At 54.7% G+C, this 27,720-nt stretch overlaps 2 protein-coding genes across 8 annotated transcripts in view; both read left to right on the forward strand.

The window, feature by feature from the left end:
- Window positions 1-6,262, forward strand: part of NKTR (natural killer cell triggering receptor) — a 57,727-nt gene extending 51,465 nt beyond the window's left edge. For 5 of the 7 annotated variants that reach the window (XM_087430797.1, XM_014790960.2, XM_087430800.1 and 2 more), the window contains 4 exons: window positions 774-869; window positions 1,615-1,671; window positions 2,188-2,292; window positions 3,404-6,262. In XM_087430797.1, coding sequence (XP_087286923.1) covers window positions 774-869; window positions 1,615-1,671; window positions 2,188-2,292; window positions 3,404-3,491 — 346 coding nt within the window. In that variant the 3' untranslated portion in view covers window positions 3,492-6,262. The remainder of the gene's footprint in view (window positions 1-773; window positions 870-1,614; window positions 1,672-2,187; window positions 2,293-3,403) is intronic. The other 2 variants (XM_087430798.1, XM_004419562.3) reach the window with 1 other exon arrangement.
- Window positions 6,263-9,906: 3,644 nt separating this feature from the next.
- On the forward strand, window positions 9,907-24,071 carry ZBTB47 (zinc finger and BTB domain containing 47). The gene is made up of 6 exons (XM_004419569.3): window positions 9,907-11,100; window positions 14,595-16,151; window positions 17,795-17,942; window positions 19,362-19,477; window positions 20,135-20,279; window positions 20,595-24,071. Exons 1-6 carry the CDS (start codon window positions 11,098-11,100, stop codon window positions 20,954-20,956), a joined length of 2,331 nt encoding a protein of 776 aa, XP_004419626.3. The 5' UTR covers window positions 9,907-11,097; the 3' UTR covers window positions 20,957-24,071.
- The last annotated feature ends 3,649 nt before the right edge of the window (window positions 24,072-27,720 follow it).

Here is a 27,720-nt window from a genome sequence, read left to right on the forward strand (position 1 = left end):
TACATAGGGGTATTGTTCTGTTCCTGAATGACAGGTATAAAGTAGGGGGAGAAGGGTGGGGAGCAAGTGAATGCAGAGGGGCAGGATTGCGTTACTTGAGTTTGTTTTATTAAATATTAAATAGAAAAAATAAATGATTAAGCAGAAAAAAAGAATAAAAAATGTCTCTAGCTTCAAAAATAAAGCTTTGGCATACCTGATGTACCCCTACCCAGTGCCACCCTACTTTCTCTGTTCTCTCCTAGAGTTAAACATTATTCTCAACTTTTGTTTTAATTTTGTTTTTATTTATAGTTTTACCACAGATGGTTCTGTCCGTATATACTATTGTTTTTATGTATATACATTTATATAGATAGATGTTCTGCATTTGCCTGTTTGACTGAACATTATATTCCAAAGAGATACCTGTTGATACATGAAGCTGGAGTTCATTCATTTTCCTACTTTAGAATATTTCAGTATATATCTGTATGTCAATGTTTTTTTAACCCATTCTACTGTTAATGGAGATTCAGATTATTTCCTCTTCTGGTGTTACAAATAGGGCTCCTATGATCATACCTGTACCAGCCTTTTCTGGTTTTTCTTTATTTCATTCTGTTCAATTTAAACCCTCCTTCGCTGTCAATGTCATACTCACCATGAGGAGTTCATGAATGACCTTTCCAAAGACCTTTCCTCTTGTGTTTTCCCCATCCTGCCCTAGTAGTAATTAATTTTAACAGCATGGTAAGTTAATATATTTCTATTTTTTCCACTTTAAATTGTAGATCAAGAAGCTACTCTAGAAGTCGGAGCAGAGGATGGTACAGCAGAGGCCACACCAGAAGCCGGAGCAGTTCCTACCGCAGTTACAAAAGTCATAGGTGAGCTTGTGAATTCTGCCCTCCTATGTGGTCTCCATCCTGTCTGCTTTTCAAGGCCTGCACAGGCAGAGTGGGGTAGCTGTAGAGAAGAATCCTATTACTAAATACCAGACAGGCCTATTTTCTCATCTAGTTCTTTCCTTTAGCTACCAGATTCTTACTGGCTATTCTCAGGATGGGATCTTATCAGGATGAGGAAAGAGAAGCAGTAGAAATATGTGAGAGACCCTGACCGCTACCTTCACCTCTCCTCCACCCTCAGTACATATTCCTTAATCTGAGTTCACATCTGCTGTCACCTGTTGACTTGGGGTAGAGATTAGGAGAGGAGGACTGTTAAAAGGGGACCAAAGGAAGAAATGTGTGGGGGGTGGCCCCAGGTTTCTAATTCTCCCTCCTTCTTTGAACCCTCTTTTGCCTCTCAGGTATTTTCCACTGCTGCAGCTTCATTTTACTTAGAAGTGTCCTACCTGTGCAGACCTTTCCCCCTTCCCACCCTATTAGAGCCTCCCCAGTGACTTTCTTTATGCATACCTCATAGAAGAATTGCATAAAACTTAATCTTTCTTATGAAATCCAATATTTTTTTCTTTTTAAATCCAACATACTTTTGATACGAAAACAAAATAAATATAGCTGCTGGATTTCATTGTGTTTTCTCCTTGGCGGGCAAATAAATGTCTAGATTTTTGATATAGCCTGTCCTGATCCACAAGATGATGGTCCTTCATGTGATTACTATTAGGACGTCCAGCAGGAGCAGATCCAGGAGCAGCTCGTATGATCCCCACAGTCGGTCCAGGTATGGACAGGGATTGGGTGACCACCTGCGGAGGCAGAATTGAAAGGCCTTGTATAAAACCCTTAATTCCCTTTTAACAAATGTATTTTATTGAAAAACTAAACACATGTATTTGTCTTATGAAATCATACCCTTTCTAATAAATGAGGTGTTTCTGACAGTTTTTATCTGTTGGCCCATTGTACTCTAGTGTCAAAAGTGACGATGTCAAATTGTAATGGCAGGTGTTTATTGAATATAATTGCCTAATAAGAGCCACCAGATTCGGTCAGACTAACTCGGTGTTAATTTTGTGATATTTTTCAATACAGAAAAGAAATTAACATTTTTCTGTTTAATATGGTATGTCTGATTTGGGGCAATTGTTAAATGTTTTCAGTATTTGTTATGCAAATGTGTCCTCACACTGTTATTTAATGCCCATGTTCTAAGAGAACACTCTTAAGATCCTAAAAAGAAATGGGAATATATGAGTATTTGAATGGGAAAATTTAGTGTTTGTCGTTGCTATTAAAGCAGGTCCTACACTTATGATAGCTACTATAGCAGGAGTCGGAGTCGAAGTAGAAGCCAGAGGAGTGACAGTTACCACCGAGGCAGAAGTTACAACAGGCGGTCCAGGTGGGTCTCCTTAGCGCACTGCAAGTTACTGTGGGCACTTGGTGTACAAGGTGACAGACCACTAGTAGAAGAGAAAGCATAGTCTTCTGAGGACAGAAATGCTTCTTTCTCTTCTTGAATTTCAGCAACCCACAGGCAGCTACTTAAAGTGACCTTTGTATTAAGAGTTGCTGGGAATGTTTGTTGGTTATTGTTAATGTTTGAATCTAAAATGGATTTTTAAATATTCACATATCCTTGGACAAACATTTCTTTTGGAAGGAGTAAAGAGAGAGGCCACTTCTTTGGCCTCTCCACCTACCAACTCTAGCTCAGGCTTTTCTGTCTTCTCTCCTTTAATGTGCTGGAACCTTTCCTTCTGCCTGGACAGACAAACGCCCACTCCGCCATCTCCCTTCCTGCCTCTTGAAGTGGCCAATTCCCACCTACTCTACAGGGCTCCACCGCCCCTGGGAAGCCCTCCCTGACTGCTGAGCCTGAGCTGTGCCGCCCGCACCCCAGCCCACTGCTGTGTGCCTTATTTGTTTTGCCCACTATTTTATACTATTCTTCAGTCCCAAGGAGCGGTATACTTGGTCTGCTTTGTGTGCGTGTCTCCAGCATCTAGCAAAGTGACTGGCTCTCAGTGAATATTTGTCAGAATAACTGAATGATGACCATAACCAGGTCCTCTTGACTTACTATCCCAGTGGTCCTGTCCATGCCCCGCCCTACGCTCACCCCTCATTGGGCCTCCATTTTTATTTCCTTATCTTTACTGAAACTCCTTCATGTACCTTTTTTCCTTTACTTCCTCTAATTAAATATTGATATTCATTTTGGGTAACATTATTCTGCTTATTTGCATGAGTGGATTTCAGGTAATTTCCCAAGATGTCATTTTTCTTTATTTTATCTTAACCTTAATATTACTACCAACTGTTATTTAAAACATCTTTGAGAAGTCCACAATGTTGCCACAGTCATTACCCCACTCGTCCACCCACTGTGCTATGCCACATCAGTATTGCTTTCAAGCCACTCATATCAAAGAAGCTGCTGCAAGAGGAATTCAGAGGGTTGACAGTTAAAAGGTGTTTGTATGTCTGTTTTGTTTTGTTTTGTTATGCAGGAGTTGTAGATCTTATGGCTCTGACAGTGAAAGTGACCGAAGTTACTCTCATCACCGGAGTCCCAGTGAAAGCAGCAGATATAGTTGAAAATGTCCCCTTTTTTGATACCAATTATCTCTTATTTGTAAATATCTGGTAACTTAAAAGTTTAAGAAACTTAATGGCAGTCTGTTGTTCTATTTCAATATTAGAGATGAATTTCAAAAATAGACACTTGTTAATTTTCATTTACATGTGTGTAGAATTTAAAATACAGATATGTCTCCTAAAAATATTTTTATGCCACATTTTACAGTAGCCAACTACAGAAATGAATTTCATTTTCTTGAATCAAGAAATCATGAAATATAATTTGCAATATTATTTTAGATAGACTATTTCTCTCCATCTCATGTATTCCTTAGAATACAGATTCTTTTCACCCATTTTTCAGGTTTTAGCATATATGCTGCCAAGTGTAGAACTGTGGAGAACTGTTAAAGGTGGCCAAATATTTATATACCAATTACACAGAGTCTTATACATATGTGCTCTTAAAAAGAAACCACCCAGTATTGATACTGATGGTAGCCAGGAATAGAGGCAGTGGCTCTGGGTTCTTAACTCATTCCTTACTTCTGTGTTGTCTCAGAGGATCAGGAAGGTGGTCATCAGACAGCCCACTGTCTGTATTACTGCAGTGGCGGGTATGGTTAAGAAGAATAAATCAGCCTTAACTATAAATACTGGAACTGTCTCTAAGGACTTAATGTTTTATGTGCTTTTTAATCAATGCTATCAGAAGTTTAGATTGTAAAAAACAATTCTACTCCAATTCATGCTTTGGTGCTTGGTACCTTTTGGTGCCTCTAAGCATTATTCTTATATATTATACATTAGAATCTCATGAGAGAGAGAGAGAAGATTGTTTTTTTTTAATTCATTGGCACCAAACATGATTCCTTCTGAGCTGTATTCCTTTTGGATATTTGGGGGTGTGGACTGGGGGTCCCCTGGAGCAAGCAGGATTGGCATAGAGGGTTGTATGGCCACTCAGGTCTACTGCACATAACTGATGTCTGTGCCTCTGAAACAGTGGATTGATGAATGGACTTCAGAAGTAACACCAAAGTCTAACTGCCAACATCATGGAGACATTTCGCAGGACTTTACTTTTAAGTCTTTTAAGTAAGAGATATACCACAACAGCAGTTGAAGTGTTCTAAGCACCAGCATGTTTTTCCTGTTTCCACTGTGACCTACACAGAGTCAATGAAGCCTTGCATGACATGAGTAAACCCAAGACAACAGACAGGGGAAGAGAGGTGTACGGCACTACATAAATTACACATTTTCACAGTTTTGGGTGGTTCCTCCAAAAATGATTTGACCTGTAAAAACTGATGTGATTATTTTTTTAATCTCTAGTTTGAGTTTTTTTTTCCCCAAGTGTACTTAATCACCTTAGTGCCAGTTTAATCCAGTTGTGCAGAAGAAATTCATATTGGATGTTTGATGTAGCACTCTGTGCCATCCTACCCCAGGCCTTGCCTGGTGTACTTGGGAAGTGGACAGGAGCCCTCATTTGGAGGGATCTGACAGCCCTTGATGGATGGAGGGGTGACCTTGGATGTATTAAAACCCTTGCCCATAAAAGGTTCATAAACAGGGTTAAATGGTCAGTTTGCCAAATTGATAGACGAGAGTACATGAGAAAACAGGATGTAAGTCAAACAAACATACTTGCTGGTGAATATGAAACAATGTGTGATTCAAATGAAGGGTTTTCAAAAGTTGCCTGCAAAGGAGAATATTGCTTTAAGAGTACTCAGTGGAAAAACTGCATTCAGAACCCAAACAGAAAGTGCCAAATCTAACTAGGTTAAGAAAATTACCCTTGGGCAATGTATTAGTTTTCTATTGCTGTTTAACAAATTAGCCCAAACTTAGCACCTTAAAACAACACCCATTTCTTAGCTCACAGTTCTGTAGCTCAGGAGTCCGGCACAGGATGGCTGGATTCTCTGCTCGGGGTCTCACAAGGCTAAAATCAAGGGTCAGCAGGGCAGCATTCCTTAATGGAGACTCTGGGCAAGATTCTGCTTCCTGGTTCATTCAGGTTGTTGGCAGTATTCAGTTCCTTGCTGGCTGTCAGCCGGGGGCCTCTCCCTCAGCTCGTTAGGGCTCCCCACATTCCTTCTGTGTGCTCCCTCCATCTTTGAACCAGCAATGGCGCATCGAGTCCTCTTCCTCGTGCTTCAAATCTCTCTGCCTTCTTCCTCTGTTTTAAGGTTCATGTGATTAGATCAAGCCTGCTCAGATGATAGCCTGCCTATTTGAAGGTCAACTGTGCCATAGAACATAACATAACCACAGGAGTGGTATCATAGTCACAGGTTCCTGGGATTGGGGCCTGGAGTGGGGGAGGGGCATGTTAGAATTCTGCCTACCACAGGCAAGAAGTGCCCAATGCTGCTGTGGGTGGAATTTTATCCTAAAAAGGTGGGCCCTAGAAGCCTCCTTTCTTTTCTCCATGGAAAAGAACAGCCCTCAGCTGCAGCATTCAACTTGTGTGTTTACTGAATGAACTACAGAAATAACTTTTCTTCCGAAAGGGGATTGTTCTGTATTTTAAGTTATTTTTTAATAAAATTGAATTATGTTGTGAATTGTGCTTCTTAATAGAAAATGCATTATTGGACTGTTTTTGTAACGTCCTTTACTGCAAATGAAACAAATGATATAGCTGGTATCGTTCAAAAACTGTAGAAAATACTTTTGTAAATATTGACAATGTGTAATTTGTATACACTTCATTTAAATTGCCCTAAAACTTGCAAAGGGGACCTTGTAGAAATTAAAATATATTCTTAGTCTAAGTCTGAGTCTGTGCATGTTTCGTCTTGCTTTACTCATCCAGACTTCAAATAGTCTTTCTGAAATGCATACGAAAACACTGAGTCTCTTTGCTGACCCAGCCAGTGAAGAGACTTCATCTCTGCAGCTCATCTTTGTCTTCTAGCTGAGTATTAGTGGTGGGGCACGAGGTGGAGCTGGAGAGAACTCAGGCAGAGATGCTCACCTAGCCAGAAAAGCAGTGATGGTGCTGGTCTTCCTGCCCCTGCAAACCCGATTTCCTCCAGGCGTTGTTGCTGTCATCTGGCTGAGGTGACCTGCATACAGATGTCTTTGCTGAGGAAGGACTATGTCCCTTCCATCTGTGACTTGCTGCCGAGGGACAGCATATTACCTGCAAAACCACCTCCAACTTTCACACTGCCTTCCCCAACAGCGGTTCACTAGGCAGGCGCAGAGCACTCACTCTGGGAGAAAACATTCATGCTGATATTTTTAGCATCCACATGAGAATTTGCAAGGCAAGTACAAGTAACTTTTTTCTCCTCAGAACTCAAAGAAATTTGTATTTTCTTAGTGAATACTACATAATCTCTCACAGTAAGACTTATAGAGAGATTCAGTTTTCAAAATTGAGTTAACAGTAGATCCCTTAAGTCAGGTAATTCCTGAAAATAGTCAAATCTGGATGCATTGCTTTAAAATTTAAAGATAATTGCAGTCTGTTTGCTGTAGGGAAATCCCCAAGTGAACTTCCTTTAGGGTCTTATTTTTTAATGTGCTCCATTTTTTTCATTCTGATAGTGATAATCTTGATCAGCTAGGCAGTATTGGGAAATGTGTCAAGAGCTTTGGTCCTGACTTCTGAATTAGCTGGGCATCAAATAGGAGGTAAGAGAATTCAAGAAAATGCTGCTCTCATGAGCGACCATGAGCACTGAGCAGGCATCACTGTTTGTTGGGAAGGGAAAAGAGGCTCCACTCAGTGTAGAGAGAGAAGACTTGCACACTAGTGATGCAAACTGTGTGGCCAGGTGAGGGACCTGGAAGCCATACCTCACAAATTGGGAGAGCCTGGGCTCAGATGGCTGGTTTTTAGGAGAGGGAATCAACTCCACTGCTGCTCACAGTGGGAAGTGAGCCTGAGTCCCATGAGGGAGTGGTAATAGAAGGAGCTGGGAAGAGTGCCAAGAGGACTTGCCCGGCAGGGAGAAGTGCTTTGATGCCATAAAGGTGGTAGCGTCTCAGGAGTCGAGAGGGCAGGGTGAGGAGCTGGGTATCCTGGAGGACAGCACCTGCTTGCCTCAGGACAGACTGGGCAGCTCCAGTCAGCGCCTGATGAGTGTGAAGCAAGGAGAGCCTATTGCGGCATGCACACTACAGGGGCCGGAGGCTTTAGTGCTCTGTTTTCTTTAAAGGTTTCTGTAGAAGGTAGAGGCAATGCTCCATTGCCCCTGCTTCCTATGCTCCCTATGAATCAGAAGGCCTGGGGGGTAGGGGAGCTGTGCCAAGCTTGGGGCCAAGCACTTCTGCCTCTTGGAGACCCCAGACCCCCCATTCACCATCTATGGCCCATCAAGCTCTAGCTCCACAGACTGAGCTGAATACCATGGCCTGCAGGACCCAGGCCAGTCTGGGGAGAGTTGTGTCTCTTCAACCTGCCTAGAGTCCTGAGGACATCAGGGTAAAAAAGAGTGACCTGAGGTCTCAGGACAGACACCTGCATTCTGCATCTGGAGGCCTGACCCTGGGTCTCTGACTGCTCATCTGTTATATGATGTTAACGATCCTTAGACTGCCCGTCTCTCAGCTTGTAAGCTGCGAAAGAGGGTGCATAAACTGCAACCAGACGTGAGAACCAGGGGTGCTCATCCCCCCCCTTCTCGGACCAGCCTGGAGATAAGTCGGCCTCCCAGAGGGCCCACAAAGGATAGGCCTTCGGGCTGGCACTTCCCAGCCCTAGGTCACCCAGGGCCTCCTGCAACTAAAAGCTCTGCCACCAGGCCAGGTTCCCAGAGAAAGGCTGAGAAGGATCCCACTGGCCTCAATGTCTCTGGCTTAATTTGATCTTATTTTGAAGAAATAAAAGACTTCCATGAGCAACTATTCTATGGCACAATCCTTAAGGGTTTTGGGCCAGAGCCAGACTGCCTGGGTTCAAATTCTGCTCTGCCACTTCCTAGTTGGGTAATTTTAGATAAATTGCTTTACCTTTATAATTCAGCTCCTCATCTGAAACACCGGGATACTAAGGACTCCTCCCTCTTAGAAGTGGTGAGGATTAAATGCTTAGAACCAAGCATACATCGGTGGTTCAGGGCCCCTGGCCCCTGGGCTCGCCTCCAGGAGGAGAGTAGGAATCCCACAGGCTTCACGTGGAGGTCCAGGCTCCCTTCACCCAACAGGGTGGGAGAGGATTCTGGAAGCTGCTAGGGAAGCCTTGAATCCAAGGCCTGATGTTTATGCTGCGGGAGGGAAGTGGGCAACCTGCTGGTTTGAATTAGGCCCCACCCCCCCAAGCAGCTGTAGCCTATTAGCACCAAGCTCAGGGGAGGCAGAACACAGGAGCAACCCCCGCCCCCAACCCCATGCCCAGAGATCTATGCTCCCCAACCCTGAGGGCCCTGGGTCAGCACCTAGTGGGTAGCTTAAACTTCCCTGCCACCCCATCGACCCCATGGTGTGTTTCCCTAAAGGGGCCAGCAGCCCTACCTTGGTCCCGCTGGTCACACCCCCTGCCAAGCCTTTGCTGGGAAGTGGGCCCAGAAGTGTCCCTGCAGTCCTCTCTGCCAGGCTCCTCCCAGCCTCCCCTTTTCGCTGCGCCTGACGCTGCTGCCTGGCTGCTCTGGGCCTCACTGTCCTTATCCAACCAATGGGTACGCAGTCCTTATCTTGCCACCTCCCAGGCCGGTGCAAGGATCCACTTTGCAGATGAGGAAGTGGGTTGGGACGGAGGAAGAGGCAGACAGCAGCCCTGAGGTGACCGGCTGGTCAGGCATGTAGGCTGCTCTGGCCTGGCCTCAGCCTGAGGCCTCTGGGAGCTGAGCCAGCTGTCTATGCAGCCACCATGGCACAGAAGTGCAGGATGTCTGCATTGGCCATCTCTGGGGGCATGTCCCCATCTGTGCTCCCTCCTCTCTTCCCATCTCTTTTTCCACTAGGGTCTCTCGTCACCTTCCATCTGGCCTTGTGCATTCTTCCCCTTCCTCCTGGCACTCTTTGGTCATCCCCAGCTTTGCCCCTGAGATGTTTTCTCCTCGGCTCTGGGATGGTGTCATCTCAGGGGCCTCGGCATCCTGGTCTCAGGGGAGGCCCTTGCAATCTTACAGGACAGACCATCAGACTATATGATGGTGCCTGCCTGGGATCTCGGCCTCCGCTCCCTTTCCTCCCCTGACACCCAGAGCTAAGCCACTCTGAACAGGCCCCAGCGTCCCTGCCCCCTCAAGAGTAAGGTGGCATACCCAGGTGATACTGCTACTGCCGGGCCTGGGCTGGTGTGTAAGCACGAGCGCACGTGTGTGGGGAGGGTGGGGGTACTGTGCAGTACTGCTGGGACGGGGGCCATGTAAGAGTGATCAAAGATGGGGCAGCAGTCAGCTGGGGGTGGGGTGGGGGGGCACAGAAAGGCATCTGAATGATGACATGGGCCACATGAGAAGCCCACAGGAGCCCCCTCTCCACAATGGTGGCCCAGCCACCACCTGGGCCCTGCCAGGCCCAGCGTCCTGTGGTCCCCACCCTGCTGCCTGCTCAGCCTGGCAGTGTTCCTTTGCAGCCTCCTGCCAGCACAGCCAGCCCCCTGCCCCCACTGGTGTCCATGCCAGAGCAGCATTCCGCAGGCGTGGCTGCCTCTCCCCAGCAGAGACTGAGCAGGGAGGCTGCTCAGCAGTGGGCAGGTCACACGGCTGAGGGACACAGTGGGGCCTGGGCCTCTGGCCCCCACTCCTCTAGTCTCGCCTTTTCCTGGCCCTGGGCCAGTCACCTTAAAGGATTTGATCACTGCAGCTGAGGTCCGGGTGCTTGCACCTCCTGCCCTGGGCGGCCCTGTGCAGCCAAAGGAGGCCACCAGCTATGCGTCGACCAGAGCCAAGTCCTGGAGGCATAGAGCAAAATGAGCCGTGGGCTGCCCTGAGGTAGCGGTGGGGAGCCGGGCTAGTTGGAGATCCCAGACTCACCCTCAGGTAAGAACAGCCCAGGCCAGAGGGTGGGGTGGTGAGCGCGGCTAGGGTACGGGGTTCGGTCCCTCAGCGTGGGGTCGCTCAGGGGAGCAGGTGGAAGCCTTTTCTGCAGCTGGTTGGGAGGCAGGCGCGTCCAGCTTCCCGATTTCAAGGCCGCACTCTACTCCGACTCCGCCTCTGTGGCGCAGCTGGAGGGCTCCGAGGTTAGACTCCTGGACGAACTTCCTGGCGGGAAAGGGGCTCAGCGCGGGAGAGTGAGGCCGGGGTCCATCTGCTAGGGTGGGAGCAGTGGGCCCCGGCTGGGAGCCCCGGCGGCCCGAGGCAGAGCAGGCTCCACCGGGACGGCGCACGCCACGCGTGTCCGCGCCCCCCGCCGGCACGCAGGGCGGCCTGGCCCTTTAAGCGGCCAGACGGCGGCCCCAGCTGACGCGAGGGCTCCAATCGGCGCCCCGCGCCCCCCGCCCGCCGCGCCCGAGGCTCTGGGGCCGCAGCTGCTCGGCGGCTGGACTCGCCGCGGCCCTGCGCCTCCGCCCGCCGGCCGCGCCCCCGGGGGCCATGGTCGCGGGGCCCTGCGCGGGGGCGGCCCCCAGCGCGGCGCTTCATGGAGCGGCCCCGGCCCGGCCGCCGGGGGCAGCGCGATCCCGCGGGGCCCTGTGAGCCCCCAGCGCCACGGCACCATGGTACGCAAGGCCCTGCCTGTCCCCCCGCTTATCCGCCCACCTGCCCGCTCTGCCCTCGTAGCGCACGGCCCGCGGGCTTGGGGTGGAGAGATCTTCCCCCTCGCCGGCTCTTTTCGACCGCTTCTCCTGGGTCCCCGAAGGCCGGGAATGCGGCGCTATGGCGCGGCCCTGGCGGGGAGGGGGTTAAATTCCTGGGGTGGGGGCCCGGGCACGACAGGCTGAGGTCTTGCTAAGAACAGGCGGAGGGGGGCGCTTCCCTGAGCCTGGGACGACGCCGCCCTCGGACTGGGTGATGTAGGGGGAAGGGGGGAGGTCGGATTCCCGCCTGGGCCTTGGGCCACGTGGGCGCTGGAGCCTCCCCGCCCGGGGATTCGGGGCGCTTGGGCCAAGTGGGGTGCCGGGTGGGACGCCTGCAGATCTGGTCCAAACTCCTGTGTGACCTTGGGCTGGTCCCCCGCCCTCTCTGGGCCTGTTTCCCGGTAAAGAAGGGGGGGGCATGAGCGCAGAGGAGGCTGGCATAGACACCCCCTCCCCAAAAGGAGGATCCTGGAAGTCATGAGCCTGTGCCCCCTTTGCTCAGTCTGGGCCCACCCTCTGCTGCCCTGCCATGGGGTGCAGTTGGACGCCCAGGTTTTTTCCCCCTGCAGCCTCCAGGGAGGCGCTGGGGCAGGGTAGGGAGCCCGTGGCTTCGTGGCAGTGAGGCAGGGTATACCCTTCAGGTGTGGAAGGCTCTGACCCCCGGCGGGCAAGCAGCCTGGGCAGGTGTTCCCCTCAACCTGGCTTTGGGGGCGGGTTTGAGGGCATGAAACCGCCTGACAGCAGGACTGCCTGACCACTCCCCTGGTCCTGCATCATAGCAAGGCTGGCCTGGCCTCAGGGGTGCGGTGTGTGGCTGCAGCTGGCACGGCCAGATGGGGAGGGGTGTCAGCAGCTTCAGGGAACTGGCACATCTGCCTGGGGAGGAGGGCACATCTTGTGGGCCCTCCGTGGGAGGTGCCATGCTAGGGGGCTGCTGTACCCTGCTGAGGGGCTGCCAGTCGTGGACTCGGGCAGCATCTGTGTGCCCTCTCAAGGAAGGCCAGTCAGGGTGCCTGGTCGAGAGGTTCTTGTCAAGAGCCAAGGATGCTACTGGCTTGGCTGGGGGTACTGCCTTGGGAATGGAGCCTTTGGGGCAGCACTATCACTCAGGCTAACCCCTCCTCCTCTGCTGAAGCCAGAGGGCCCTGGCCAGGCCTCACCTGGGCCCTGGGACCAGATCTGCACATGAGAAGGTTGGGCACTGCCCTTTCCCCAGGGCAGGCAGGCACTGGTGGGCATTCCGTAACGGGGGAGCAGGGTAGTCTGGGGCCCTGTGGCCTGGGGTGGGCTCCCCCCAGCAGGCCTGGCTTGTCAGCTGACAAGCCTTTATCCAAGCCACTTCACCTACCACTATCTGTCTCCTGGAGGCCCTAAGGAGCCCCTGTTACAACCTAAGATGCACCCTGACCCCTCACTAACCTGCAGGTGGCAGCAGCTCTGGGGAGGAGGTTGCAGGTTGCGGGGGTCGTGGTGGGGTCTGAGGAAGCACAGTTGGTACCCTATGTGAGAGGGTCTCCAGATGCCTCTTCCTGCTTTTTAAGTCATTAAAGAAATCCATCCATGTGGTGTCCAGTCCAGCAGGGAAGGGGTGGCCTTAGCAGAGCTGGGAGTCCCGGAGCTCTGCTACTGCTCACTGTGGGACCCTCCCATTCTGAGCCTCGGTTTCCCCATCTGTGCAGTAGGGTTTGGTCCTAGAAGATGAATCAGAATGAGTCAGAGGAGGGAGATGGGAGTGGCTTGGCATCATATCCCCGTTAGATTGGCCGGGCCTGAACCGGCCAGCAGTCCTGAGAGAGAGGGGCAGATGGGTGACTTCTTGGCTTGGGGGACGGAGGTGTAGTGGGAGAACTCAAGGAAGATGGTGTCCATGGCCAAGGGCCTGGCCAGACTGGGATCTGAGAGAGCATGGGGTGCGTGCTGCCCTGGGCTGCTGGGTGTGGAGGGCGGTTGTCCCTGGTAGGTCCTTGAGGTCCAGGGCAGATTCTCATTCAGGTGACTGAGAAGTTGAATATAGACACCCCCACTCCCCTTGCCCCGTCCGGGCGCACCCAGCAGCACCCCGTCTGCTGCCCCACCAATGGAAGGACTGGCAAAGAAGAGGTGGGCTGTGGATGGATGGACCTGGGTTTCATGCCAGGGCCTCTAAGGAGGTGTTTGGGGGAGGGGAGCTGATGGCTTTGTGGCAGTGGGACAAGGTACCCCTTAAATGTAGGATGGTCTGGCTTGGCTGGACAGGGCCTAAGGGAAGCCAGAACCTAGAACCTGTGGGGTTGGTCCAGCCGGGCAGGTAGTTCGGCAGATATTAATTGAACATCTGCTGTGCACTGGACCCATGCAAGGGACTGGGCAGCCTGCTTGTCTGTGCTGCCCACCTCTTGGGGAGGCACTGTCAGGGAGCCGGGAATGATTAAGCCGGTCCCTATTCTGCACAATTCACAGGTGCTGGATGTGGCCCAAGGGCCTGATAATCTGACCATCAGACTTCAAGGACCTCCCTGAGGCTCCAAGTCATGTGGCCTCCAAGATGGCCGGACCATACCTGACCTGGGGTCTGGGGGCTTAGGGGGAAAGGGGTCAGGGGCAGGCCTTGGGGGCCTCCTGCCTTGAAGAACCCCTGTGTGAGGGAGAGCTGTTGGCGGCCAGGCCTGAGGCCATGGGCAGCGGCCTGGCCCAAGCTCTGGCGAGTAATGCGGGGTTGGCTGGATCTCACCAGCCTCCTCCAGCAGGGCAGCGGACCAGGCTGGGAGAAGTTACAGGCCCTGGGCCTGGATTTCTTCACAAAAGTTTCTCCCTCTGCAGCCCTCAGGCCCAGGCCTGAGGCCCGCTGCTGGTGAGGTGTGGGGTTCCCTCGGGTGCTGCCCCCAGGGCTGCAGTAGCTAGAGGCTGAGCAGTGAGCTTGACCTCTGTTGTTGAGGAGTCTGGGGTTGGGCAGGCATGGTTTTATTTGTGTGAGTGAGTGCGTGTGGGGGAGAGACTGGGGCTCAGGAAATGCTGAAGGATGCTGGGGGTCCTGCGGGGTGACCACCTAGTCCCTGGCGTTAGCACTGAAAGTCCCACATCCCGGGAAACGCCTTGGTCCCTGGCATGCCGGGATGGTTGGTCACTCTCTTCCCTTTTCCTTTCCTTCCCTTCCCTTCCTGGGATGACTTTTCCTGTTTCACAAGGAAGAGCTGGAGGCCCAGAAAAGTTAACCGACTCACCCAGGAGCTGATCTTCGTTCTCAGGTCACCAGTGGAGTTTGAGCTCTGAGGGGCAGCTGACTGGGGCTTGAATCCCGGTTCCCCCATGTCCTTGCTTGAGCTTCGCCTCCTTTTCTGTAACGTGGAGCCAGGAGTGAAGGGTGGGCTGCCTCCCGGATGGTGGGCACTGTCGGGGCCCCACTGGCCTTGCCCTGACCTGTGCCCTCTGCCCCGCAGTTGCTGGTTGAGAAGACAACCGACTCACCGGCGGCTGAGTTCTCGCTGGTGGAGGACGTGGCGCTGCACTTCGCCTGCTTGATGGGCCGCCTGAACGAGCAGCGCCTCTTCCAGCCCGACCTCTGCGACGTGGACCTGGTGCTGGTGCCCCAGCGCAGCGTCTTCCCGGCACACAAGGGCGTGCTGGCTGCCTACAGCCAGTTCTTCCACTCGCTCTTCACCCAGAACAAGCAGCTGCAGCGTGTGGAGCTGTCCCTGGAGGCGCTGGCCCCCGGCGGCCTGCAGCAGATCCTCAACTTCATCTACACGTCCAAGCTGCTGGTCAACGCGGCCAACGTGCACGAGGTGCTCAGTGCCGCCTCGCTGCTGCAGATGGCTGACATCGCCGCGTCCTGCCAGGAGCTGCTGGACGCCCGCTCCCTTGGCCCACCAGGCCCTGGCGCTGTGGCCCTGGCCCAGCCAGCTGCCAGCTGCACCCCGGCCGCACCACCCTACTACTGCGACATCAAGCAGGAGGCCGACGCCCCGGGCCTGCCCAAGATCTACGCCCGCGAGGGCCCTGATCCCTACTCGGTGCGCGTCGAGGACGGGGCAGGGGCCGAGGGTGGCACAGTGCCTGCCGCCATTGGGCCAGCTCAGCCCTTCTTCAAGGAGGAGAAGGAGGGTGGTGTGGAGGAGGCAGGGGGGCCCCCAGCCAGCTTGTGCAAGCTGGAGGGTGGGGAGGAGTTGGAGGAAGAGCTTGGGGGTTCTGGCACCTATAGCCGCCGGGAGCAGTCGCAGATCATAGTGGAGGTGAACCTCAACAACCAGACACTGCACGTGTCTACGGGGCCCGAGGGGAAGCCAGGCGCTGCCACAGGCCCGGCCACCATGGTGCTGGGCCGGGAGGACGGGCTGCAGAGACACTCAGAGGACGAGGAGGAGGACGATGAGGAGGAGGAGGAGGAGGAGGAAGAGGAAGAGGAGGGTGGTGGCAGTGGAGGGGAGGAGGAGGAAGAGGAGGAGGAAGAGGAAGGTGGCAGTCAGGGAGAGGAGGAAGACGAGGAGGAAGAAGGGCACAGTGAACAGGAGGAGGAAGAGGAGGAGGAAGAGGAAGGGCACAGTGAGCAGGATCAGGAGAGCTCAGAGGAGGAGGGGGAGGAAGGAGAGGCGGGGAGCAGGCAGGGGCTGGTGGGGCGCCGTGGCAGCCGGGCAGACCCCCCTCCCCACAGTCGCATGGCCACACGGTCCCGGGAGAATGCTCAGCGCCGGGGCCCCCCTGAGCCTGAGGAGGCCGGGCGACGGGGTGGGAAGCGGCCAAAGCCACCCCCAGCGACCCCCGCGCCAGCTGGAGGGCCGCAGGCCACTGACGGGCTGGGGGCCAAGGTGAAGCTGGAGGAGAAGCAGCACCACCCGTGCCAGAAGTGCCCGCGCGTTTTCAACAACCGCTGGTACCTGGAGAAGCACATGAACGTGACCCACAGCCGCATGCAGATCTGCGACCAGTGCGGCAAGCGCTTCCTGCTGGAGAGCGAGCTGCTGCTGCACCGGCAGACAGACTGCGAGCGCAACATCCAGGTGGGCCTCGGGGTGGCAGGACAGGGTGGAAGGCCAGCTGAGGCCACCCAGCCATCCAGGCTGGGCCAGGCCAGCACTGGGCCCTGGGCACCCCGTGTCCTGCTGCCTGCATTGCCCAGACAGTCTGGGGAGGCCAGACGTAGGTCCCCGGACCATGAGACCAGCCCAGGCCCAGGGTGAGCCAAAAAGTTCTCAGGGTGGTGAGAGCTCAGGGGATAACATCAAGGAGAGCTTCCTGGAGGAAGCAGATAGAGCTGTGCTTTGGCATGTGCAGAGAAGTGCAGAGAGGAGTGGAACAAACCCTTGGCCAGAGGGGCAAAGTGGAGCATGGACATGGCTGGATGAGAAAAGAAAGTTGTCTGAGCCACACGAGGCTGGGGGACAGCCAGCTCTGAGGGCGGATGAGTCAGTGTTTTACTAAATCCTTAGCACTACCAGAAGGTCGGCAGGGCCACTGTGAATAGTCTCACAGATTGTGCACTGCACAAAAGCACAGATGAACAGAGGAGGGATTTGCCCAGAGCGGGGGGCCATTTTCCACTTGCCGCAAAGGCTGACTAGAGCTAGAGGGGCCCGGCAGGAGGAAGCCCCTGCCTTCAGCTCTTTGGAGATGCCAGCTGGCCTGGGCATGAGGAAGAGGGACTGCATGAGAAATCGGGGAAGACGAGGGGCTGGCTGCCTGAGTCTGGGCCAGCCTGGCCTCTTGGTGCGGGAGGCACAAGGCCAGCCAGACTGGTTTTTACCTTTTCTGGTGGGAAGGAGGTGAGGGAGCAGCAGGTAGGCGGGTGCTAATTGCCGAAACTAATTGCTAATTGCAGTGCCCTGTGGAGAAAGTGTTACCTGGGGCTTTCCTGGTGTCCTGCCCCACCCTCGTGCACCCGTTCCCACTTGCCTGCCTGCTGGGCTGCCCTTTGACTCTCCACCTGCTGCACACCTGAGCCCCACTCCTGAAGGGAAAGACGCTTGTGGCTCTTCCAACCTGGGCACCCTGACCCACTTTCTGCCCAAGCCCTGGCCTTGCCTCAGGCCTCTGGGGATGTCCTGCAGGGATGGGCAGGACAAGGGCCCAGGGGAAGAGGAGGAGGGGAGTGGAGAGCCCCCAAGGTTCCCACCACCCTCCATTGCCTGATGGGACCTGGTACCTCCTGCAGGCCCCCCCAAGCCAGCCCTTTAGGAGCTGTCTCCTTGGGGATCTCCATGGTGTCAGGGCATGGGTCCCAGCAGGGGGAGGCAGCAGAGATAATGCCCCAACTCTGCTGAGACCTGTTATCTGGGACGGCTTCCTCTAGGAACTGTGTGTACAGCCTCTGTACCCACTGTGGCCCTTCCACATCCCTTTGTAGAGAGATGACTTGTTGAAATGAGCACAGAGGTGGGCTTCCTGGAAGAGGTGACCCCTGACCCTAGTTGAGTTCAAGGATGAAGGAAGGCCCCAGGCTGCAGCTCTGGGTGGGTGGGTGGGTAGGGGGGTGTTTAGGGAGTTACCATCCCCAACTCCCAAAACTTCAGATCCAGCTGCTCCATCAAGGGCTCTCTCTCTCCAGCATAATTCAGGTGGGAAAACTGAGGCCCAGGGAGGTCCTTGTCTTAGGTCACACGGCCCTGACTCAAGACCCAGGGCCTAAAGTCCTCTCACCCCGCAGTGCGTGACATGTGGCAAAGCTTTTAAGAAGCTCTGGTCCCTCCATGAGCACAACAAGATCGTCCACGGCTATGCGGAGAAGAAGTTCTCCTGTGAGATCTGTGAGAAGAAGTTCTACACCATGGCCCACGTGCGCAAGCACATGGTCGGTAAGTCTGGGCTGGTGGGGGAGGAGGCCTGAGGACAGAGCTAGGCCTGCTGCTGGGTGTGCTGGGACGGACTTCCCATCCAAGGGCAATGTGAAGGGGTGAGAAGGCCCCTCTTGCTGGGAGGCCTGGGGAGGCTGGTTGCAGTGGCAGGTAAGGCCTGGGGAGGCTCTGGGGCCAGGGCTGCCATGTTCAGTTGGGCAGGTTGCACATTGCACAAGGGCTCCTGGTTAAGACGGCACATGAGGACCAGAATCCAGCTGGCACACTGCTAACCAGGCTGTGCCTTGTGGCATGGGGTTGTGTCTACCAGGAAAAGGAGCACCTTTTCCTAAATTACACAAAGTGCCATATGGGCTGGCACAGGCCCTGCTGAGTTTGAGGACAGCTGCGCTTCTGATTCTTTCTCACCTTCTGGCCCTCACAGGGCTTCAGGCTTCTCTGAATGCAACCTTCCCCGCAAGGGGTAACGCCTGGACACAGTAAGGAGGGCCCCAAGTGTGTGTTGGGCCACCCTGCCACCTTAGGCGTGGCTGTCCCTCCTCTGTAGGTGGGCCTGGCTGGGAGTGTGGTGTCCAGGCAGCCCTCCCTCCCTTGCCTGCTCTGGGTCTGGGGCTCAAGGGAGGGGTGGGCAGTGGGCCCCTGGCCTGGCCTTGCCTCCTGTCTCCACCAGACAGTGCCGGGGGTTTCCAGTGTGAACTGATTGGGAGCTGGGAACCCGGGGTCTAGGTCTCGCCCAGGAGCATGCTGGGTAACCCAGGATTAGTGGTCCTTCCTGGGCTCAGATTCCCCAGCTCTGAGCTTTGAGGGGGCCCTCACTGTCTCCAGTTGCATCCTCCCAGATCTTCCCTGAGGAGTTTGTTGATCCTCACCTATCTGTGGGTTCTGGGGGGAGTGCAGCTAATTCCCTCTGGACTGCTCAGGCCCAAGGCTGTGGCCTTTATGAGTGTCATCCCCTGTAACGGCCACCACCACCCCTAGCATTCATTGTGGAAGAGGACACTGAGGCCCGCAGAGGCTGCGCAGGGAGTCCGTGGCTGGGCTGGGATTTGAACTGAGGCCCGTCCCAGTTGGAATCCTTCAGTCTTTCTCTGAAGCTTTAGGGGTGAGGCAGTCTTGGCTGTTTCCCTTGCCCAGCGTCTAAGGAACTATGAGGGCCTCCATGCGTGTCTGGGCCAGACTTCAGAGCAGACAAGGAGACCTAGCCTGCAGGGAAGGGGGCCTCGCCTGGGGGTCAGCCCCAGGTCCTGAGACAGAGGCTGTGAGGCAGGCCCAGGGTAGGTGGTGCCCCAGGAGGCTGTCCATGGGGCTGCCCCAGGATGTGGGGTCTGGGCCCAGTGTGGGGGGTGGTCAGGCAAGGATCCCCTGGGAGGAGCCATGGTAGCCCCCTGAGATGTGACGGCCTCGGTGCCCGCCCTGTAGCCCACACCAAGGACATGCCCTTCACCTGCGAGACCTGCGGGAAGTCCTTCAAACGCAGCATGTCTCTCAAGGTGCACTCTCTGCAGCACTCCGGGGAGAAGCCCTTCAGATGCGAGGTGAGGGCCCGTCTCCGCCTGCGGGACACCCTGGACATGGGGGAGGGATGGGGCGGTAGTTGCTTCAAAACCAGGGGAGTGGGGGGAGTAGGGCACAAGGTTCAGAAAGAGAGGGGCCCACCCTGCTGTCTGTGGCCACCCACTCCATCCTTACCTGGTCACCTGCTGGGCCTGCCCCCGCCCCCACACTGCCACTCCAGCCCTAACCCAACCCCCCCCACACACACACATTGGGGGTGGGGGGCAGGTGGGAAGTCTGCTGGAAGTGAGGGGCAGGCTTTCTGGAGGGGTAGAGAGGACCATCTCAGGCAGAGATCAGAGATGGCGCTACACTGGGGATGCGGGGGGCCTTCAGACAAGGAGGAGTGATGGGGGGCCCTCGGCTTTAAGCATGAGGCCTCCCTCCACTCTACAGCCTTTCCCAACTTCCTGACCCCCATTCCTGCCTGGGCCCTGCATGCCCATGGCATCTCCCCCTCTGCCCATGCACTGCCACGCCCCAGGAGCATTCAGCCTGCTCTTGCATCCATACCTCCTTGCCCAGGAGCCCCTCCCCGTGTGTGTCCTTCGTGGGCCCTGTGGTCACAGGGGAGCACTTCCCTCTCTGAAGGCTGCTCCCTGCTCTGCCCCTGGGCCTCTCCCCCACCCCATCCTCAGAACTGCAACGAGCGCTTCCAGTACAAGTACCAGCTGCGGTCCCACATGAGCATCCACATTGGCCACAAGCAGTTCATGTGCCAGTGGTGTGGCAAGGACTTCAACATGAAGCAGTACTTCGATGAGCACATGAAGACGCACACAGGTACGGCTGCCCCCGGGAGGGGCTCCATGCTGGGCCTGGGACCCCTGCTCAGCCCTGGGCCGGATGCCTGGAATGGCCCTGGTCATACCCCTTCTCACCTCTGGACCTCAGTATACCCTTCTCTGTGAGGCTCAGCGCCATCCTCTCTGCCTCCCAGGGGACGGTGAGGCTGGTACAAAATGGCCCAGGGTGGGGAGGATCCGAGAGTGCCAGGGCTGAGCCCCCCGATGGTTCCATGGGCACAGGGAGGCTGGCCCAGGGCTGGGGTGCGGTGGCCCCCCAAGTGACTCCCTGCTGCCCACCGCCAACCCCCAGGGGAGAAGCCGTACATCTGTGAGATCTGCGGCAAGAGCTTCACCAGCCGGCCCAACATGAAGCGGCACCGGCGCACGCACACGGGCGAGAAGCCCTACCCCTGCGACGTCTGCGGCCAGCGCTTCCGCTTCTCCAACATGCTCAAGGCGCACAAGGAGAAATGCTTCCGCGTCAGCCACCCCCTGGCCGGCGACGGCGCCCCCTCTGCCCCAGGCCTGTCCCCGCCCCAGCCGCCGGCGCACGCACTGCCCTTGCTCCCCGGGCTGCCCCAGACCCTGCCGCCCCCGCCGCACCTGCCGCCGCCGCCCCCGCTCTTCCCCACCACTGCCAGCTCCGGTGGGAGGATGAACGCCAGCAACTAACTGCCCCGCCGCCCACGCGGGACCTGGAGCCCCCCACTGCCCTCGCCTCCGCGTGGGACGGCAGCAGCACTGGCCGGGCCCCGCCACCCCCCACTCCAGAGGTGGCTGGACACACTGCTTGAGGCCCCTGACCCTGGGGGATGTGCAGGCTGGCAGCCCCCCAGAGCTGGTGGAGGGAGGACACCACTCTTGAGTGCCCCCCTGTCAGAGACTCCTTGAAGCCTTTACTTTGTTCAGAAGTGAAGGAAAAAGGAAAGAGAGGAAACTATTTGCAGCACTCCCTCCAGGTGAGGGGGCTGCTGGAGGCGGCAGGTACAGTGGGGAGGGGAGGGGCCTGGGGAGCAGATGTGACAGGTCGCTCTGCTGAGGCCTGAGCTGGAGGGGGTTGGCCAGGCCGAGCCTGGGTCAGCTTCAGCGGCTCATCCCTGCCTCCTCTGTGCCCCCAACTTGCCCCCCCATCCTGGAGGGTTTGGGGAGAGGTTGAGATGCCAGAACAGAAGTTGGAGGAGTTGTGGACGCATTTTGAGGGCTGTGGACACCGTGGCAGGGGCTGGAGACTGGATGCCCCCAGGGGCGTGTTGGGTGGGGAGTGGCCAGGTGTGAAGTGCAGACCCAGCTCTGCGTGTGTGGAGTGGGGCAGGCAGGGGCTGGACCCCAGGCATTTGCTTTCCCCACCCACAGCCCTGCCAGCAGGCACAGGGATCCCCGACCTGCATCAGGCTGCACCGAAGGCCCTGAGTCCTGGAGAGGATGTCCCCAAGAAGCCTCTGGGCCTCAGGGTGCTGTGGGCCAGGCCCTGGGTGGGCAGACGGGCTGGCTCCCGAAGCACCAGCTCCCAGGACTGCAGTCAAGGAGCCCCTGGACTTGGGTAGACCCCAGAGGCAGGGCCTTGAGGAGGAGGCTTGGGTAACTGTTTTAAGGTTTCAAGGTGCTATCAGTGGGGCAGGTGGCAGGGCTGCTGTTCACGGAGCACGCCGTCCCTCACCAGCTGCCCTGGCCGTGTCTCCCACACTCGAGGAGATATGTGTGTCTGTGTCCGTCTCTGCTCCCGGAAGGCAGCGCCAGGCCTCATTCTCTCCCTAGGCCTGGCCACAATCCGCCCCCTGCTGCTGTCTGGCATCCTTGTCCCTCCTGGGCCTCTGCGCTGGTGGGCGGGGCACCTGCAGCTATGTTGGTGAGAGAAGCCTGTGTGTTCAGGCCCCTGGGGTGGGGCGGGGGTACTGGGGGAGTCCCCGCCTGTGCCCAATGCTTGCCCCCATGAGGCTGCGCTAATAGGACACCCTTTTTTTGTTGTCATTTAACATCTTTATTCCTGCCTTTGAAATGGGGAGGAAAGTTCCATAAGCTACATGTTTCCTAGTTAAGCTCTTTCCTATTGTGTTTATACGGTTTTGTTTGTTATACTCTTTGCACCTTAACCCCCCACTACTACCCCCTGCACACCACCTTCCCAGCATGGCTGGAGTGGGAAGAGGCCTGAGCCCAAGGGGGACAGTGGGGAGGACTGGGCCCCATCAGCCCAAGGGCTGAGGGGGTCGGAACCCCTCTGACCTCCTTGTGAGGCCCATGGCGCTGGGGCAGGGGGCTGGGGACATTTTAATCATCAATAAACGAAGCACTTTATTCTGTACAGATGTGGGCAGGCCCAAGGAGCCCGAGTGATTTGAGGATCTATAATTTAAGCCACACAGTCCTGATTGTTCTTTGGGCTCAGAGGGGCCCTGATGAGTTTGGGGCTGCAGCAGGAGCAGTACAAGCCAGAGCCTATAGAACGCACCCTCAGGCGCCCGCGCTGTCCCATGTGGAGAGAAGGTGGGCCCTGCCCTCAGAGACGAAGGCTCCCTGCTCTGTGTTGGGCTGGGGGGGTTCCAGCCTCTTATGGGCCCAGGGCTGGGCCTCCCAGGCTCCTGCCTTACTGCAGCTCTTAACCTCCCTCACCCCTTGATCTCTGGGCTTCCATGATATCCTCAGGGTCCCCCTTCCCCGTTTTCCCCCTCCCCTTGCTGTTTCTAACCTCTGGTTCCAGTGCCTGGTAGCTCTTCAGAGCTGGCTCATATTTTCCCCAAAAAAGTTGATCTCCCCCAATGGGCTGTAGGCCGGGACCCCTGTGGGTTCCTCAACCCCTGTCACTGATACCAGAGTCTCCCATGGGTTAGTGGCCTTGTCACTTCCTAGCCCCACTGTGGCCTTAGCAAGCCTGGGGGACCCTGGCCAGACCAGGCCGGGCCCTTGGTCTGTCAGGCCAGACTTTGACAAGCAGAGGCCAGAGATGGGTGTGGGGGGCTGGTGATAAAACCCTGACCCAGGATTTGTGTTTCCTAGTGTACACTTGCCCTCTGAGGGCAGGAGAGGGGTCCAGACAGCAGGCTGGGCACTGGTCAAATGGTCTTATGGCTGTAGATGGGTACGGCCAACCCCTCTCCTGAGAGGCCCAGGTCTCAGTGGGGACAGGAGCCCTGTGTCCCTGGTGCTAAATGCTCTCTTCCCCTTGGGCCAGTGTTGGTGGGAGCTCCTTTCTGACCAGACCACAGGGGTCTGAAGCAATAATGGAACCTCAGCAGTACCAGTATGGAGAGGGGTTCTTGTTTTACCAGCTTTTACATTTCCTTTTTATTTTTAAAACAAATTAACAAGCACCTGGATACAGAGTGAGGGGACAGGGCATCACCCCTACTTCCCAGGGCTGGTGGTGGTGGTGGTGGGGGCGGGGCGCTCAGGATCATCACCTCCCGCTGGAGATCTGCTGGGGGGGGTGGTCCTCTGTCCAGCTGGACTTTTCAGCCCTTTTGGTCAGACCTCAGGTCCGGAACCTGGGCTCCCTGGTCTTGGGCCAGCTGGGCATGAGTGGCCAGAGAGATGAGGTGGGCCTCAAGCCCCATGACCACAGTCTGGAAGCCAGGGCTGAGTCAGAGCCTGAGCCTCCGACCCTGGCGTGTGCTGCCACGGCTGCCACAGTGCCCCTTGCAGGGGGCTCAGCGGTGGCAGAATGGCTGTGCCCAGGTGTGTGGACCCTTGATGTCTGGTCATATGTGGCCACCCCACAGCCCCCGAGTGCGTGGGGGACAGCAGAGGGCGACTGAGAAGAGTGAAGGAGAATAAAGTCGGTACAACTGTCCCTTGGCCCGCCTCTTCTTTACACGCTTCCCTGACCACTGGCTGGAAAGACTTGGACTAGAGCGAGCACAGCGTGGAACCCCACAGCTCGGCTGTGGACCACATGGCCGTCTGTGCCCTGGAGCGTACGCAGACCCCATCCCCCTCCCTTAATGGTGGGCTGGGCTTCGGGGAACACCCAGAGTTAGGGAATGAGGCAACAGCAGAGGTGTACCCCCAAACTGGTGCTGAGTCTTGGGCAGGATGCAGACAAGGCTTAAAAGAGGAGAGGTCCTTGGGCTGCTGAGGTTGAGGCCCCAAAGGTAGTGCCCACAGGAGGCCTGGGCTCCTGCAGGTGTGGTTTTCCACGGGCAGCAGGAGTGTAGCCACAAGAGCCCCAGGACAGCAGGGACCAGCCTCTCCCATTCATGTGCTCAACACCGGGGGTGCTGTGACAAGCAGTATGGACCATCCCTCCCTCGGCAGGCAGGAGAGATCTGAAGGAGCCAGATATCAGAGATGCTGACGTGAGCACCTGGGAGGACAAAAGCTCAGATGGAAGACAGTGGCCTCCGAGGAGGGAGCAGGTGGCTCTCTCTGGGGACCTCTGAGAATTATTGCATTGCACAGGTAACATACAGTGCGCTGGTTCTGTGCCGGGTGGAACTCTAGGGTACGTGGTGAATGAGGCCCCTGTGTTTGTGGCACTTACCCCTGGGTACATGGGGAGGGGCTGACTGGGAGGGAGCTGGGAGAGGAGGCTGGTGGGTGGTTCGTGAACCGGCCAGAGAGGAGGTGCTGGTTCTCAGGATGTGGAAATGCCTTTCCACACAGTCCCACTTTTTTGACTGAAGGGAACAGGGCCTCACTCAGGTCACCCTAAAAATAAACCGCTAGCTGACAGACTTGAGGGCCTGGCTGCTCCCCTGGTCTCTTGTGGGGATCCTGCGTCTCTGTTCTGCTCTCTTCCCTTTTGCTACCCATCCGTTTGTGTGACACCTCTCTATACATCCTTTTCCTTCAGCCCCACCCCACCTCCCTCGTTCTCGAAGTATTTCTAACTTCACACTCCAGAGCCTCGGGAACATGTCATGCTAGGCTATGAGGCAGAGGGCGCTGGGTGGCTATGGGCTGTGGATGGTGAGCATGGTTGGCATCTCACTCTCCCCAGTTTTGCCCTTTGGGACAAAACAGCTCACTAACACCTCACATCCTGGAGGACGGGTCAGAGCAGCACTGGCCTCCTGGGGAAAACTGGGCTTTCCTTCTGACGCACAGTGGGGGTCAGTGAGATGAGGAAGTGATGCACCCTTGGCTTAGTGGTGCCCTTGGGCCTACCCCCTGATACGTGACTTTCTAGAGCTGTGACTGGGGAATAAATCAGGATAGGCTGTGTTCTGCTGCAGTAACAAACCGCTTGGACCACAGTGGCTCAACACCTAGGAGCTCTGGGTGGAGCTCCAGGGCAGCCATTCTCCAGGTAGTGGCTCAGAATTCCAGGCTGCTCTCATCCAGCATCTCTATATCGACAAAGATTCTCTCATTGACCCAGCATGTTTGGACAGCCTTTCTCTGATTGTGGACACCTTCCCAAAGTAGAAAACATAACTCCCTTTCCCAGCCTCCCTTGCAGCTAGGGTATAAACATGTGACCTGGATCCGCCAATTAGACACACCCATGCAAGACTGATTCAGAGGAGAGGAAAGCAAGGAAGCAGGCACCATGCAGACGCCAACATTTTGTGAGGGTGGCAGAGGGGGTAATTAGCTTTTGGGGGTAGTAGAGACAGAGATTCTCGTGTACAACCCTCAGCATCGAGTTCCCATCTGGGGCAGCAGTCATACCTCCCCTGGGCAAGTCCTGCAGAGTGGTTTGGGTTTGTTCCCAGGCACGTAACCCCAGAGCCTGAGTCTCTGGTTTTCCTGGAGATTTAATTAATACCTTTTCATTAAATTGTTTTCTGCTTAAATTAGCTAGAGGGGGCTCTGTTGTTTGCAGCCAATAGCCATGGTTCACCATCCACTGCCATGCTCTCCTGAATGCTCTGGTGTGCCCAGCTCTGCTGAGTCAGGGGGACACAGAGGAGTCGAATGTGGGGAAGTGGCATCATTCAGTGGCTTTGGAATCAGACAGACTTGGGTTCAAATCCTCGTTCCAACACTTTCTGGCCATGTACAAGTTACTTTACTTCTCTGAGCCTAACAAGTTAACTTTGAGTTAAGAAGTGTTAACAAATACACACCACAATCTAGCCCTTTGCTGCTCAATAGCAACATGCACCGTCTTCCATACAAGAACAACAAAATGCTCTTGACAGTCTCCCTCATCCAAATAAATATGTGTTCATCCTCTTCCCAAAGGGGACAACGTCATTTCTCATTACTGACTGCCTCTAGCCCCAAATCAGGATCTGCAGTGATAACAGCTCTCTTCCTGTTCAGCTGTGATCCCGTTTTGGTGTTCTGACACACACGGACTGTATTGTAAATGTAACCATCATCAACCAGACCCTTTACAAAATAGAAGGGGAATGGGGGGTGGAGAAAACTAATTGGAATATACACAGGTATCTTACCCAGCAAGGAAGACAGGAAGGTGCTCCCATCCCTGATCAGCCATGGGTTGTTAGGTCAAGATGGTGCTGATGACTTCTTCCTGCTCTCCCCTTTGATGTTCCTCTGCCCTCAGCCAGCACCCCAGGAGGTCACGGGAACTCACCTGGAGGGTGCCTCATGTCTGCAGTGTTGAAGGCTAGGAGCCCCTGGTGGTCCTATGGTATGGGCTTTCTCTTGTTGCCCACCTTTTTTTTTTTTTTTCAATTTTTTTATTGAGGCGAAATTCACATAACATAAAATTAACCATTTTAAAGTGAATGTGACTGACATTAAACATTAAAGTGAACTTTAGTGACATCTGGTGCATTCGCAATGTTGTGTAACCACCACTTCTATCTACTTCCGAAACATTTTCATCACCCCAAAAGGAAACCTCATAACCATTCAGCAGTTGCTCCCCGTTCCTCCTTCCCCTGGCCCCTAGAAACCACTGATCTATGTTCTAGCTCTACGGATTTACCCATTCTGGATATTTCACATAAATAGAATCACACAATACGTGGCCTTTTGTGTCTGGCTTCTCTCACATTGCGTAATGTTTTCGAGGTTCATCCACCTCAAGGTTGTAGCATGTCTCATTATTTCAATCCTTTTTATGGCTGAATAATATATTCTGTATTCTTTTATCTCTCAATATGGGGTAACCGGAATCACCCAGGAGGATCCCTGGGTTGGTGTGGGATTTTTCTCATCCATTGAGCCGGATACTTGGTGAGCCCTTTCAGTCTGGAAAGCATTCTTGAATTATGGCTTTAAATAGTTCTTTCCATAAGTCTTTCTCTGTTCTCTCCTAAGCTCCTCTCTCTTAAGCTTATTTAGATATTGGACTTCTGGGCTTGTTCTCTAATTCTCTTACCTAATCTCTCATATTCTTCATCTTTTTTTGTTCCACTTTCTGGGAGATTTCCTCAAATTTATCTTCCAACTCTTCTATCGAGTATTACAATTCTGCCAAAAGCTCTTCTTTGTTCTCTGGAAATTCCTTTTTCATAGTACTTGTTTTTTTTATTATGTAAGTATCTCATCTTTCTGATGATATTATTAATAGCAATGTT

The sequence above is a fragment of the Ceratotherium simum genome, chromosome 5 (assembly GCF_057802395.1).
Source record: "Ceratotherium simum simum isolate JZ-2026a chromosome 5, ASM5780239v1, whole genome shotgun sequence".
Taxonomy (NCBI): Eukaryota; Metazoa; Chordata; class Mammalia; order Perissodactyla; family Rhinocerotidae; genus Ceratotherium; species Ceratotherium simum.